This window comes from Dissoconium aciculare (assembly GCF_010015565.1).
Source record: "Dissoconium aciculare CBS 342.82 unplaced genomic scaffold K489scaffold_2, whole genome shotgun sequence".
Lineage (NCBI taxonomy): Eukaryota > Fungi > Ascomycota > Dothideomycetes > Mycosphaerellales > Dissoconiaceae > Dissoconium > Dissoconium aciculare.
In genome coordinates this window covers 786,084-800,623 of record NW_022984952.1, presented here as the reverse complement: position 1 = coordinate 800,623, position 14,540 = coordinate 786,084, and the positions used below count along the sequence as shown (strand labels likewise).

Genomic DNA, 14,540 nt, shown 5'->3' with positions numbered 1-14,540 from the left:
ATGGGTGGAGTTAGATGCTTGTGGGTCATATAATATAAAATGGGGAAGTCGCTACACTGGTATCGTGTTCGTTTCTAGCAAATTAGCAGACACATCTGCTGTATACCGAGAGGCGGTTCTGCGAGTATTTGCGCGCGAGTCAAATTTTCCCGCTGGAGCGCACTGTGCCGAATTGCGCCTTGTTTTTCCAACAGGCGGAATGTGCTCCGATGCAGAGGGTTGACCAACTTAGGGTTATGTCTGCATAACCCAAACCCTACTCACAGGCTAGGAAATCATTGAGAGAGATGGTTTTCACTATTTTTGTGTGAAGATGAAGCTGTGGAAATACGACGCTGCTGTGCTTCGAAAAATGAGTGCGACATCATGTATCACCGGTACACGCCTTGTAGGGCGACTAGATTTTGTGGTGGGGATGGCCCTTCTTTGGGATAGCGTATGAGTCAACTAGGAACGCAACAAAGTCGGGAAAAAGCGGTGCGTGGTATTCGTGAGACGGTCCATCTACGGTCAAAGGAAACTACACCAACCAATATACATGCCCGCCAGATTGGCATGACTAGTCGCCTGCTGAATCAGCGCATCAACGTAGCCTTCCACACTCAAAGGCACAGTCTCCCCACGAAGTAAGCCCCTGAGTTTCGTTGCCACACTCTCCAAGATCTCGGACGGGGTCTCTGGCACACCGGCCAGCGATCGTTTCTTTTTGCCAATGAAGTCGGTCGTCGGGTCGTACAGGAACGTCTCTAGTACCGTCATCAAAGTATCACGTTCCTGACGCAGGAGGCCCATGGTCAGCTCGGACGAGGTTCGGAAAGGCCCTTCGTGGCCGTAGGGGCCCATTGCATCCTGCATGTTGTGCGTCAGGCGGAATGGCACCAGTTCGGGTTTCTCGAAGGTCAAGCCTTTGTCGAAGAGGCAATTAAAGTCAACGTGGAATACACCACCGGTGCTCTCCTCCAGCAAGATGTTCTCGCCATGGCGGTCGCCGAGTCCTAGCATGTGGCCAGTCATTGACATGACCGCGGCTGAGCGCGCATAGCGGAGCCGCGCCGCGAACCATGCATCGGGCTCGGGGTATGTTTCGGCAAACCATTCGTGCATCGAAGGTGGGAAGACGGAAAGCACCTTGTCCTCGAAGATGTGGATATGTTTAGGGCCCTTGCAGGCTTCTTCCAGATCCCGCTTGATCCCAGTATAATCAGGACGAATGCCCTTGCGATTGTAGATACCGAGGAGGATGTCACGAATGGGCTTGATGCCTTCCACCCACTCAATCGTGCCGGATTCCTCGCTGAGGGGCGTAACAGCGTAGGTTTTGATATACAGTCGGCGCTTGCTACTCTTGTCGTCCCGCTTTAGTGCTCGGTTGATGATACCGTTGAATTCCATTAGCCGTTGATCCTTGCGTAGGTCGTCCTTTGGCTTGCAGAGCAATCCATATTTCTTGCCGTCAGACCCGCGCGCGGTGATTTTCTTTGGCCGCTGGAGTGAGCTAAGCACCAGAACCTCTTCGGCAAATGATTGAATAGTGATCTTTTCTTGCGTGAATGCCTTGTGGCGCCGGATAGAATCGACATCGGTCATGCTCGGGGAACTGGCTAACAGTGTTGCCTCTACCGGTACCACCAGTTGACACGGCGCTAATTTATGATTGAAGTTGAGGTCCCTGCCAAGTCTGACATTGGAAGCGCGAGGTTCCACAGGCGTCTCGCAGGCTTGCAGGAGGCCGTCGCAAAGTTTCTGGCCCTGTGTGATCATAACGCCCAGGTTAATGTTGTTGGATTCAGTCTTCAAAGATTTGTTCTTTGGATCCTTCAGCTTGAGCAGAATCTCCGTGCCTCGACTGACCCGAACAGTGTCCCGAGATTTCACAACCGCGAAGAAGCTCCACAGCGCCTGGCTCGGATGCATCGAAGCTATGCGGATGAGGATGTTGCTCAGCAGCTTCCATACGTCGGGATGTGGGTGCGTGATGCGAGATATGAGTTGTGACAGTGAGGGATAGAAGACGTAAGGAGACACACGATCAAAATACTTCTGCAGCTGTCGATTGCACAACTGCAATGACTTAGTGCGCTTTTCGAACATTGCCTGGTCTTCTTTGGGCGCTTTCGACATACAGCTCATGCCCAACTCAAGCCATAAAGTCAGCGATCGCGGAATAGTCTCATGCCAGTATTTATTGCCGAAGGGAATAGAACGCAACGTGTTGTCGATGACCAGTTTGGCCATTTCACCGCTTTCGTACGAATGCGAGCGCTTGTCTATCGGTAAAGCCTTCTGTGCGTCCAAAAGTTTGCTGTAATGTTTCCCGAGATAGTAGTGACCCTTCTCCCATCGTTGGAATTGCCTTGCCGCCATTTGGTACTTTTCCGTCATGTCCTTTGTCTGGCTCTGTCCCGAGGCGTCAAGCCACTTCGCGAGCAGCAGCAGAGCTTTCGCCTTGACCAAGTTCTGCTCTTTACCGTGAACATTGGTGCTCTCGGCCGTTGTCTCATAGGAACCTTCGTCTAGATCCGCAAGGACACCTGAGTTGATAGCAGAATCCAACAATGAGATGGCTTGTCTTTGATGTCCATTCTGCCATAAGAGACGAGCCTCTTCGAGCTTCGCACCCTTCTCTCCTCGATCAAAAGCCTTCAGGACCGCGTCGTGCGCAGTCTTTGCGTTGTTCGTTTGACGTGCCAGTCGAGCAGTGGCGAGCCAAGCGGCTCCAATACTTTGCGCTGGAAATACTTCTCCTCGAAGTCCCATCACTGCTCTACGTATGCCGAGAATATACTGCTTATTTTGTGAGTATGACCCGACTGCAGCCAACCTCCGGCTCAGACGTTGCGTGAGCTTGGGTGCCTCCAATTGGACGATGTTTGCCAGGGTTTCAATCTCATAAAGTACATGCAGTTGAGAGAGCTCATCGTGGCATGTCTGCAACGAGCTTGTAGCACCGAACGACAATCCCTTTGTGATGTGTCCACGTAAGTTGCGAATGTCTTCGAGAAGTGACTCGTGAGGTTTGTCGTGTGCACTGAGCAAGATCTTTGCAATGCCTACGTTGGCACTCTGTTCAGATTCGATTGCGGTGCTCGGCACGTAAGCGCGTAGGCTCGCAAAATCTGCATTCATGAAAGATGCTTCGACAGCCAGCGCTAGTTGTATGTTACTCCGGTCAGATGGGGACGCGAGATTAGTTCCCGTCTTGCGGAAACTGTCTGCATATTTTTGAAGTGCAATATACTGCCCTGTCTCGCGCAAACAGCGAAGCACATCAGTCTGCACAGATTCCGCGAGAGGTTCATCAGCCAGTTTGAGCTCATACCAAGCCTGAGCTGCAGTCCAACGACCAGCTTTGCTATGGTTGATGGCTCGTTGCTCCTCGGTAAGCACATTCAGATGAGCGGAGATGCCCTCCAGGCCGTCTGGCTCGTCGATCTGGGAATATATGTCTAACAATCTTTCATAGAGCTCCTCATCTGCCTTCGGTAGGCGGTTATTGGGAACTAAAGAACGCTTTTGCCGAATATGATGCTCCCAATGGAATAGAGCACGGGCGTCCGAGCCACAATTCATGGCTCGGTTAGCTATTGTCACAGCTGGAATCGTTTTGCTGAAATTCTCAACAGTCTCAATTTGGCCCATGCTTTGGATCTCCTCGATCTCATTAGGAGATATTCCGGCCTTGAAAGCAGTTGACCGCATGGCGATCAGGGCCAGTCGTTTTTCTCGAAGCCATGATGACATGTAGTCCAGGACTGCAAAGACGCTCTCACTACAGAGTCTTGTGACCTCCCATTGTGCGGTCTGGTTTGGCTTGCACTCTAATATGGCAATGAATTCCGAAGACAGGCCTTGAGATTCTGTGGATGTTCCGCCCAAGATGAGGTTCAGCGCAGCATATGGTAAGAGAAAGCTTGCAATGGCATCGTGAGTGCGCACCGTGCGAGAGAGGAGAAGAAATAGCCTCTTAGCATTGTCTCCTGTTGCCCTCAGCATCAGATCAAATGTCAAGGAACGTAACCACTGGCTGTGGGTCACGTCGGGGGAAAAGCTTGGATAAATTCGATTCGGAGGATTAACACCAGGGGCAGCGGTTATCGAGTATTTGGACGTTAACAATGGTGTCAATGTGATGCGCACATGCTCTGGCATTTCCATCCATTGCTGATTCGCAATCAAGTCCTGAGATGAGCGCGTTCGGACCGTTGCCATTTCTCTGAACTTGCAGAAGGCTAAAAGTTCCTGTATGACGAAGGCCAGAAATCCTTGCGCTCGAGGATTTGTGACAGATTTGAAAGTCTTGACAAGAACTTCTTCCAGGAATGCAACGACCCATTTGACTGCTTCATCTGCATCAGCAAAATTCGAAAGGGCCATCACAGTCCGTTCCTTCCTCGTGGTTTCAATACGATTTGGATCCAAGCAGCCTACGATACCCAGCGCTTTGCCACACAGCTCGGCAGCAGTGGTGTCCACATTTGACATTTTTGCCGTAGTATCGAGCAGAGCCCGGAGAAACTCAAAGAATGTTGGCGCAGGATTCTCACTTGTCGCATTGTCGTGAATGAATTGTTGCTCGGCCTCCAGGAAAGGCACGACTTCATGCAGAGCTCGGAGCACAACCGTGTTGCTGTCTACTCTCAGCCGTTTTGAAAACGCCTTGAAGTGATTTTCGGTGCTTTCCAAGGCCTTAAGCCGCTTGAATTCGGCCGCGAATTTGGCAAGCATCTGTATACCTTCGAGTGAGGGTAGAGTCATGATGTTATCCTGCAGTACCTCGTTATGAGCCTTCACGAGGAGACTTATCGAATTGTGTATCTTTTCATGCACAACTGTCGAGAGTGCTGTCCAGTGTTGTACGATGAGGGCGAATGTCTCATCCACGATGCGTGTTATGTCCTCAGCATGCAATGCCGAAAGGACCAACAGCCAAGCTTCGAATGCAGCGTCACGAAGCGCATCTTGCTCAATGCCAGATTGTAGACAAGCCCGTATCTGTGGCAGAGCCAGCGAGACTTGGCCCTTTGTCAAGATAACCATCTCTGCAATACCTCCTAGAGAACGCACCTTCTCGAATCTAGCTTGCGAGCTAGACTCGAGAGCTTCGGAGAAGTGGAAAAGAATCCCCAGTATCATCCTCTCGAATAGATCGTTCATTGCGTGATCAGATTTTAAGGAGGATCGACGTTGCCCTGAAGTTCGTCCCGCGATGGCGGCGAACAATCGAAATGTCTGATGCGCTTTTGCCTTCCTAGCCTCGTTTTCTGCACTACAATATTTCAGCATCTCGCAAGCTACTATTGCTGGATCAGCTTGAATTAGATCTGAAACGTCCACTCCCTTGAGACTCGGAGCAACTTCCTGTAGGCATCGAATGACGAGTTCCTCCGGATCAGCGACTGGCTGAGAGAGTATAAGAGTAAGGATTGATGCCAGGTTGGTTCGAGGGTAAAGACAGACATCTTGGATAGTGGCGCCTTTGCCCCTCGCGGTAGCAATCTTCTGCAAGACATCACGATTCTTCGAGAGAACGAGTGAGGGCACCGTCTCCCTCTCTGTCAAAAGTAGGAAAGCGTTCAGATCCATCTCAAGAAGATCAACAAGCTGCTGTGCCTTCTGTGGCTTCACTAGGAGGTCACGAGCTACTGAGACTGCAATCGAGCGCCAAAAAGGGCGCAGCAAGTCCAGGACACTCTTTTGGCTGATGGTAGCAAGCTTTTCAATCTCCGTAGCAGCTACAGCACAAACATGTGAATTGCGATGACCAAGATATTCCACCAAGCGCAGCAGAACCAAATTGAGTTCCTTCTCGCCACACGAGAGTGCGACTTGACCCCAGGCCATGATGAGAGTCTCTTGTTCGTTCGCAGCATCACGATCAGATAGGGAACGCAAAAACTCCAGAGCCAGCTGTCGATTCTCGGATCGCAATGGCTCTGGGAGATCATCTCTTAGAAACAATGGCAATGTATATGCTGCGGCCACTCTAAGCTCACGTATCGAGCTGTGCAGAGCCATGGTACAGGCTTTCCCGAAATTTGTGCTTTTGAGGTCGAGTAAAACAGGATCCTTGGTTGTTTGTGCGCATGCTCTCAATGCCAACATTGACAAGATGCGAGGCTCCTTGCTCTGATTCAGCTCGGGAACCTCGAAAAGCTGACAAACAATACGGATAGCTTCAGGCATCGCGTTGTCCGATAGGGTGGTCAGGTCCTGCCAGACTGTACATTTGGAATCTTCCGTGAGCTTGGTGTATACGGCCGGGACCACTTCTTGCAGCTGTGACAGGCTCTCACCACCTACCGTAGCAAGCAGGCGGCTGGTGGCCACCGTTATCGATTGGGACACTTTATCGGTGTCTGCCTGACGTATTCTTCGTCGCTTGTTGCGGGATCCAAAGGTCTGATTGTCATATATGCTAATGCTGAGAAGATGAAACGGTGCTTGGAGATCACTGTCCGTCATTTCATCATGATTGCGAAGACCATCGCGAAGTGCAGCCACGGCATGAGGAGCATTCGACTCAGCCTCAAACCTGCAAAGCCACGTCGTCACAGCAATCCTGAGGTCTTCATGAAGAGTCGCAAAAGTGCTAGCAGCGCCCAGATTGTGTAAAGATGCCATAATCAAACCAGCGTTTGCCGATGCGTCACACTTGATGCCCCCCATCAATACACTGGCGATCCGCTTTTGCAAATTAGGTGAGGATAATAGGATTGCAGTGTCGTCGATCAGATATTTGACAGTAAGGGTGGCGGACGGCAGCTCTAGCAAAACATCTAGTGTTCGGTCCCATGCGCCAGCCTTTTCGAGCCAAGCTCTTGCACAAGGGAGCAATCGATTCAACTGGACGAAGATGTCTTGTTGCCACCGGATCTCGATGCTAAGCACACGTGACAACTCTATGGCGATGAGGAACATGCTTGCTGGAGCTGTCACTGTTGAGCGCGTCCCATGAGGAAGAGTGATCAATGTACTTGCGTGGCGCCATAGTCGCGATATGCTCCTTGCTGGAGGCAATTCAATGGAGGGTGGAGAGAGTGAGCGCTTCAAGTACTGGAGCGATGAAATTGCATCTGTTGGGATAGGTCAGGAGGCTGATTGTCGATGAGGCTGAGTCCACTCACCATCAACGCAATCTATCAAAACACTTCGTAATTGTCGAGTCTTTGGCCACGATTCTGTCGAGGCACTCAGCGATGTGATCAGAGACAGAATCGCAGGTGTAATGGCTAGTTCCTGTGATCTCGGTCGACCGTACAGAACAACCAGAGAAGCCAAGAGTTCGAGGAGCAGAGGGGGACCTTCAGAAACAAGGGCAGTGAAGAGCACTTCTGGCTGACGTTTGACTGTCAGTTCAATGACTTTAAGACTGTCTACAGCGGCATCTACGTCCGCGAATGGATTTCCGGTAGCAAGCGGCGTCAGTCCGACTTGTGCGACGACGTGAATGAGCTGGGCATTGACCACCACGTCAGTCTCTTGTTGAGCACCATCATCGTAGAGAATATCCCGCAGGAGGTTCTTGAATGTGGTCTCATCACCCGGTTTGGCATCTGTAGCAGGCCGCGTCTGATTCTGCACCATCTGCGCCGCCAGCGTCGAAGGTGGCGGTCCATCGCCATTTGCACGACCGCCCTCGATCATGACAGATCGACGAGCCATGTTGAATGAAGTCTGTGATCGACACCATGACGCTCATTTCATGATGTTCCGACGCACACACATCCTTCTCACATGCCTCTCACAACTTGCCCAGGTGACGAACGATATTCAGGCATTCCAAAATGTCGTAGCTCACGGAGTGGGACGTGACTGAGCCGTCGCGCCATCACGTGATCGGACCTCATACACTTTAACACAGCCGAGTGAACCATCGTCATTATAGGCCGACTCTCTATGGCATCAATCACCTAGCATCACAACCACTCAGCATCAACATGCCTGTATTTCAGTCGAAGAAGTTTCGGTCAAGCTCGCAAAATGCGACGGTAGCGGCCAAATATCGAGCATCGCTCGCGCGACACCCTTTCGCACTTTTCGGCCTGCCGTTCATCGCGACCATGGTACTAGGTAGCTTCTTCCTCACACCGGCGACAGCGCTGCGCTTTGAGCGACATGACCGTAAGGTCCGACAGATGACGAAGGATGAGGAGCTAGGCATTGGGAAAGACAAGCGGAAGATCGATCTACAGGAGGAATACTACGTACGAGACTCGTTACTAAAACTCGAGAGTGAGAAATACACGAGCTAACACGATGTATAGAGGTTGGCAGCCAAAGACTTGGACAACTGGGAGCAAAAGCGGGTGAAGCGATTGCCTGGTGAACACGACGGCGTGTTCTAGGAGCCGTCAACATTCTGCGATCCAAGGGTTTGATTCAGCTTAGCGAAGGCGTTTGGCGTTTTTGGGCGCTTTCTTCGAGCCCTTTTTGGTCATCAACTCGGGAGAAATGGTGGAGGTGCTGGATCGACGATCAAGGCTGGAGCGTTTTTCCCTTAGCGTATCGAACCACCACCGCCTTCATATCTTGCCCACGGGCTTGCAAAACAGCGTCATGGGTTTATTTCGATTGTCCGACGGCATTTGGGGAGTCTTTCCCAAGATAAGCGGGATCACCTTGAATCGGAGGAGTTCGACTCTCTTTCGGCCTGCCACTGAGCGTATCAACGACGCTGATTAGTGACATCCAATGCTCATTTTTCGGACGACGATCCTTCCAATCTGTCTCTTCGCTTTCGATCTTTTCCATTGGACTGAACTTCACTCGCGCACCGCGAATGCCGATAACCGCCGCAGAAAGGGGGTCATCTGTGATCTCTTGCTTTGATTTGCCTGTGAACTTTTCCAGGAATTGAAGAGACTTGACACCGAAACGCACAGCACGAGCGCGATCCATTGGGCTGGGTATGCCACCTTGTTGAACATGGCCGGGCACAGCGTATCTGGAATCGAAACGGCCACCGCTTTCTTCCTTGATTGCATCTGCAATAAATTCGGTCGTGTAGACCTTGCTCGCCTTCTCGTTTCTGAGGATAATTTTACCCGATCTAGCATTGCCTTTATCCTTGGCGAACTGATCCTTGAGAAAGGCAATGTCGTCAAGTAACATCTGCATTCTGATACCTTCTTCAGGGGTGTAGACGGCCAACGCCCCAATCGATAAGCCTGCGACCGTGGCGATATAACCGGAAGCTCCTCCTTGTGTTTCTACCACAAAGACTCGACGACGCGAGGCCGACGCCGACTGTCGGATTGCGTCGCAATACTCGATGAGAGCATTCAAGCAGGTGTCGGAGCCAATGGAGAATTCTGTGCCCGGAACATTGTTCGACACCGTCGCGGGAAGGATGACCATGGGAATTTTGAAGGCCTCGTATTGCGCTCGCGCCTTCCTCAATTCTGCTACAGCAGTAAAGGCTTCGAAACCACCCACCATGAACAAAGCATCGATTTTGTATTTCTCGAAGCACAGCGCGGTGGTCTCGAAGTCCTCAGATGGCAAACCTCTATTGGTACCAATCTCGGAGCCACCCTTTGATGCCCAGCTTTCAGCGTCGAGCCAACTGATGTCTCGGACGGAGCCAAGGGGCGCGTCGTCATGATGCCGACATAGGCCGGGAAAGCCGTTGTGGAGGGCGACAGGAGTGTGTCCCCTGCTCAGACAATATGCAACAGCCGCCCTTGTGGCAGCGTTCATTCCACCTGCCGGAGCACCCACATGTATAATGCCAATGCGCAGACGTTCGTTTTCTGGAAGAAGTGTCTGTTCATTGTCCGTTTGTGTAGTGATGTTGAAAGCTTGCAGAAATTCCTCAAATTCAGCATCTCTTCCCTTCATCGCACTATCGAAGTCTTTCTTTTCAATGTGCTCAGCGACCTGTTTCGTCAGCTTGATTGCTTGCATCAGGTCTTTCCGCACGATCTTGTTCTCAACCATGCAAATCACCGGCGACGGCGTCTCTGGGGTAGCCTCCAAGACAGCGTTAACAGCTTCGACGCCTTGCAATGTTGCCAGCATGCGGTCATAAGCACACGGTGGTCCACCACGTTGGACGTGGCCAAGGGTGGTAACTCTGGTATCTAGGCCGACCTTGTCAGAAAGGAGATCTTTGACCATGAGTGGTGAAATAGGCTTCAAGCTTCGGTCGTGAGCGCCCTCAGCAACGACAACAATCGTCTTCCGTTTGCCCATGGCTCTGTGTTTCTTGATGATGGTGCACATTTCCTCCTCCCACTGTTCTGATGGTGGATTTTCGGGGATGAAGATGAAGTCAGCACCGCAGGTGACACCTGCCATCAATGCAAGCCAACCGCAATGCCTGCCCATAACTTCGATGACAAAGGCACGTTGATGAGAGAGGGCTGTCGCGTCGATGTAGTCGATAGATTGGCATATACGCTGCAATGAACTGTAGCAACCAATGGTGGCATCGGTACTGCTGAGATCATTATCGATTGACCCAACAAGTCCAACAATATTGAGGTGTCGGTATGCCTCGACTTCGTGTGCCTTTCTCTTGCCGCTTGAGACAAGCTCCTCTACCAGGCTGGGCCACTCTGATCTGAACTTGTCTGCTCCTGTCAAGGATCCGTCTCCTCCACAAATTACCAGGGCGTCGATTCCCTTCTCGATCATGTTGTTGGCAGCGGTCAAGCGACCTGGTCGCTCCATGAACGCTTTGCATCTCGCAGTGCCGATCAGTGTGCCTCCTTCAGAGATCCAACCTCGAACATCTTCCCATTGCATCTCTTTGATCATGTCCCCACCATCCACAAGTCCCTGGTAGCCTTCGTACACCGCGAAGGCCGTGCACCCGGAAGCTAATGTCTGTCGAACAACCGCCCGAACGGCAGCACTCATTCCGGGAGAATCGCCTCCAGAAGTCAAGACAGCGATTCGCTTTTTGCCGGATGGCATCGAAGGCGGCGAGAGGTTAATTTCGGCCATTCTGACGCTTCTGACGTGCGGACCAGTCTTAGGAAGCTGGAACTTATGGGTAGGAGGTATCTTCGCCCAGCGATAGAGTGCAAATGGGCAGAAGATTCAGAAACGAGATTCTCAGGTGAAGGGAATGGCCTTGGAGTCCTTTAAGCCGCGCCTGCTAGCCAGTGACGATATCTTCAAACTGCACCTGCGTTTTGAGCGCAGCGCGAAACGTCAGTCACGTCACGGTCACGTAACCGCAGCAATCGGGCAAGGGCCAAAATCTATGAAGAGCACCTGCACGCGTTATCAGCACAAGTTGCGATAAGCTGCCCATCTAGGAAAAGATAGACCTTTCGCGTTGCACTCCACAAGAACAAAGGACGGGGTTGGAATTAGGCCAGTGAAATGTATGCCAGGTAGGTGTGTGCAAGTCTATGAGTTCATGAGATGTGGAAAATCTGTCACAGACATGCCCGCGTTGTTGAAGCAGGAACAAAGACTGGCTGGATGAATGAATGAATGAAGCTCACGAACCACAATCCTGGGAGTTATTGACTCCGCATCCACAGAGCTTCCAGGGCTGGCGCGCCGAGAAAGCCATGTGTGATGTATCGGTGGAGCTTCGGCGACCAGAAGGAAATACGCCCGAGATAGCTGTTCGCCGACATTTTTGAAGCTTTTCTGCTCCCCGGCCCAACAGCGAGTTCGGGTTGTTTTCATCGCTCCTAATAAGCCACGGCGGGTTCTTAATTTCCAATATGCCCGCCAATGATAAGGGTGCCAATGCCCACGTCACGCTGAGCGCGGGAGGTTTTTCTAATACATGATAAATTTACCCCTCCATGTGGTGGTCTGCCACTGTCTATGTGCCCGTACATAATGTCACACCCAACCGATTGGGAAGCTTCACCATCTGAGGGAGCAACGATAGAAATGTTGCAGAGATCCGCGCATGCTCAAATGCGCAATTCCTCTGCTTCACGTCCTCAGATCGGTTCTCCATTGCTGTTGATGTGTGGTGTCACAACCCATGGACGTCTTCTCCGCGAGCTTTGGAAATTTGTTGAAGCAGTGATGTCATCTCAACGCGCTGTCGCGAGTTCGGCAGTGCAGTGGTGATTTGATGAGGATCCACATGTAAATCACAAAACCACGAAAGGCTAGTAGTGAAGATCATCAGAACGGGTCCATATGTCAGAGTATGCTATGTATTGTACCGTAAATCGACACAAATCTACCCAACCTACTTTCTTTGCTACTCATTGCCCGCCGACCGGTAACACCTCGCCGACCACTGATTTGCAACAATGGTCACCGCAGCTGAGCTCCCGGCTATGAACAAGCCATTTAAGAACCCCAAGTTCATTTTCTTCACGGATTTCGACGGCACAATCACACTACAGGACAGCAATGACTATATGGTGGGTCTTCTTGGGCAATCATATTTTCAAAGGATTTCCGTTGACCGACCGTTCAGACAGACAACATCGGGTTCGGTGGTGAGAAGCGTAGGCAAGGCAACAAAGATGTGCTCGAAGGCACCAAATCATTCCGGTGCGTCCTCGGAGTGATGAAAGTACAGTCATGATGATCATGCGACTGACCGACTCCATAGGGTGTCTTTCCAGGAGATGATGGATTCCATCAGTACTCCATTCCCGGAATGCATCGACTATCTGGTGAAGAACGTCAAGCTCGATCCCTACTTCAATGAGTATTTTCAGTGGGCTCTTGAGCACAACATTCCCACCGTGGTCGTCTCATCAGGCATGGAGCCGGTGATTCGAGCTATTCTCGAGAAATTGGTCGGACCTGACCACGAGAAGCTGGACATCATCAGCAACGACGCGGTGGCAAGACCCGGAAAATCGCTGGAGGACGAGAATGGCTGGCAAATTCAATTCCACGATGAAAGGTTGGATGGATCCGATTCATCAGACACCGTCACATTCGCTGACCTGTTCATCTTGTAGTGACTTTGGCCATGATAAATCCCTGACTATCCGCCCGTACGCACAACTTCCAGCTGATGAGCGTCCGACGCTTTTCTACGCCGGTGACGGTGTATCCGACCTCTCTGCTGCGCGCGAAACAGACCTTCTGTTCGCCAAGAAGGGTCACGGTAGGTTTACTGCACCCCTTGTGGCGACCGAGCCGCGCTGAATTCGTTTTGACTGACATGGGCATCAGACCTCATCAGCTACTGCGTCAAAGAGGACGTGCCCTTTACAGTATTTTCAGATTGGTCGGACATCCTGAACAAGGTCAAGGAGATTGTTTCCGGCAAAACAAATGTCCAGGACGCCGCCAAAGAAGGCTTCGAGCTTTACAAGCAAGGTGCAGTGGGTCTCGACAAGAAATAGGCAGGTGGATCGGGCCTGCATTCATCTGATGGGATGATGCCAGTCTTTGGCAGACATTCGTTGCCAATGAAAAGCGGAGGGGAAATTTGTCACATATCAAATAGACACAGATACATTCAAACAGACATTAAACAATGTGGAAACCCTCGCATACGATGAAGTGACTCTCACCCGGCATCCTCGCTGTGCAAACGGGCTCCGTCAACAACTACGACAAATCAGCCTTAGTCATGATGGACATGCTTTCAGGCAGGGAGCAGGAACCCCCCAAAGACTTGCGGAGATCGTGGACGGCACGGTCGGAGCCTTCACCGAATTTGAACATCGCGCGAGGTCATGCACAAAGGTTCCCGGCCACCTGCATAATCTACAATCGCAAGAACGCACCATTCGATCCTGGACTTTGCGACCACGCTGTTGAGATGTGAGGGAGAAATGCCTCAATGTCCGCCATCTACGACGTCGCGCTAAAAAATCGCTTCCTCGGACTCGCAAATAGCTCGGAGATGAGAATCCTCAGCAGAATCCCTGTTGCAGCGGTGATCTCCCTGACGTGATGAGCACTCCACGGTTGGAAGTGAAGCACTGGAAGAGCGGGGGTAAACCCCCCACTGTGCTGTCGCAGTTTTCAGCACCCCAGAAGTTGGCGTGCCCAGGTGGTTTGACACTACCTAGGTAATTTTGCGTAGAGTGCCAGGACGGATTCCGAAACAGGGCACGAGATAGGGTCAGATCACACTTGACGTACTACCGTAGCGTGTCGCATGCGCGTCCACCAGAGCAGCTCGCGTGTGCACCGACAACACCACCAATTCCAAGTGCACGAGATAGCACTAGAGAGAGAGAGATGGGTCGAAATCTGCACAAAACACAAGCGTGCCTCCAATTGATGCGGCATGAAGGCACAGCGGAGTTCCTATCTCGCCCGCAGGAGTAGAGGGGACGTGTGTCTGAGCCATTGCATGACCCTTGTTCCGCTTCGTACCCGTGGACTCTTATTAATCTGACACAAAGACACCCGAGAGAAATTCTAGTTCGATTGCCACACCGCCGATGGCCGAACCACCGGCGAGATATGGAAGGAAACAGCGGAGCAGATTTTCCTACTGCGATATTAAACATAGATCGATGGCGCGGCAAAGGGAGGAGAATACACGCTTTCAAGCCAGTAGATCATCATCTGAAACTATTGGTGGTCTGAACGGCAATGTGCGGAAATGGTCAGGCGCCATTCAGGAGACGAGGAAA

The 14,540-nt window shown here is 51.4% G+C and overlaps 4 protein-coding genes across 4 annotated transcripts; 2 read left to right on the top strand and 2 right to left on the bottom strand.

The window, feature by feature from the left end:
* Nucleotides 1-465: 465 nt before the first annotated feature.
* On the bottom strand, nucleotides 466-7,757 carry K489DRAFT_350349 (uncharacterized protein). The gene is made up of 2 exons (XM_033602421.1): nucleotides 7,125-7,757; nucleotides 466-7,073 (listed from the first exon to the last, which is right to left on the bottom strand). Exons 1-2 carry the CDS (start codon nucleotides 7,660-7,662, stop codon nucleotides 511-513), a joined length of 7,101 nt encoding a protein of 2,366 aa, XP_033463108.1. The 5' UTR covers nucleotides 7,663-7,757; the 3' UTR covers nucleotides 466-510.
* A 180-nt stretch (nucleotides 7,758-7,937) lies between these two features.
* K489DRAFT_313251 (uncharacterized protein) lies at nucleotides 7,938-8,345 on the top strand (the record flags this gene model as incomplete). Its single annotated transcript, XM_033600925.1, has 2 exons — nucleotides 7,938-8,204; nucleotides 8,265-8,345. 2 exons carry the CDS (start codon nucleotides 7,938-7,940, stop codon nucleotides 8,343-8,345), a joined length of 348 nt encoding a protein of 115 aa, XP_033463107.1.
* A 217-nt stretch (nucleotides 8,346-8,562) lies between these two features.
* On the bottom strand, nucleotides 8,563-10,950 carry K489DRAFT_312180 (6-phosphofructokinase; the record flags this gene model as incomplete). Its single annotated transcript, XM_033600843.1, has 2 exons — nucleotides 8,563-9,372; nucleotides 9,436-10,950. The coding sequence occupies 2 exons, from the start codon at nucleotides 10,948-10,950 to the stop codon at nucleotides 8,563-8,565; spliced, it is 2,325 nt and encodes a 774-aa protein (XP_033463106.1).
* Nucleotides 10,951-12,186: 1,236 nt separating this feature from the next.
* K489DRAFT_376465 (uncharacterized protein) lies at nucleotides 12,187-13,442 on the top strand. Its single transcript, XM_033603922.1, has 5 exons — nucleotides 12,187-12,350; nucleotides 12,407-12,483; nucleotides 12,545-12,844; nucleotides 12,903-13,051; nucleotides 13,120-13,442. The coding sequence occupies exons 1-5, from the start codon at nucleotides 12,237-12,239 to the stop codon at nucleotides 13,290-13,292; spliced, it is 813 nt and encodes a 270-aa protein (XP_033463105.1). The 5' UTR covers nucleotides 12,187-12,236; the 3' UTR covers nucleotides 13,293-13,442.
* The last annotated feature ends 1,098 nt before the right edge of the window (nucleotides 13,443-14,540 follow it).

Coding starts and splice junctions, on each gene's coding strand:
- K489DRAFT_376465 (XM_033603922.1), top strand. CDS start 12,237: ATGGTCACCGCAGCTGAGCTCCCGGCTATGAACAAGCCATTTAAGAAC. Junction 12,484..12,544: donor GAAGGCACCAAATCATTCCG/GTGCGTCCTCGG, acceptor CCGACTCCATAG/GGTGTCTTTCCAGGAGATGA. Junction 13,052..13,119: donor GTTCGCCAAGAAGGGTCACG/GTAGGTTTACTG, acceptor CATGGGCATCAG/ACCTCATCAGCTACTGCGTC.
- K489DRAFT_350349 (XM_033602421.1), bottom strand. CDS start 7,662: ATGGCTCGTCGATCTGTCATGATCGAGGGCGGTCGTGCAAATGGCGAT. Junction 7,074..7,124: donor TTTGATAGATTGCGTTGATG/GTGAGTGGACTC, acceptor CTATCCCAACAG/ATGCAATTTCATCGCTCCAG.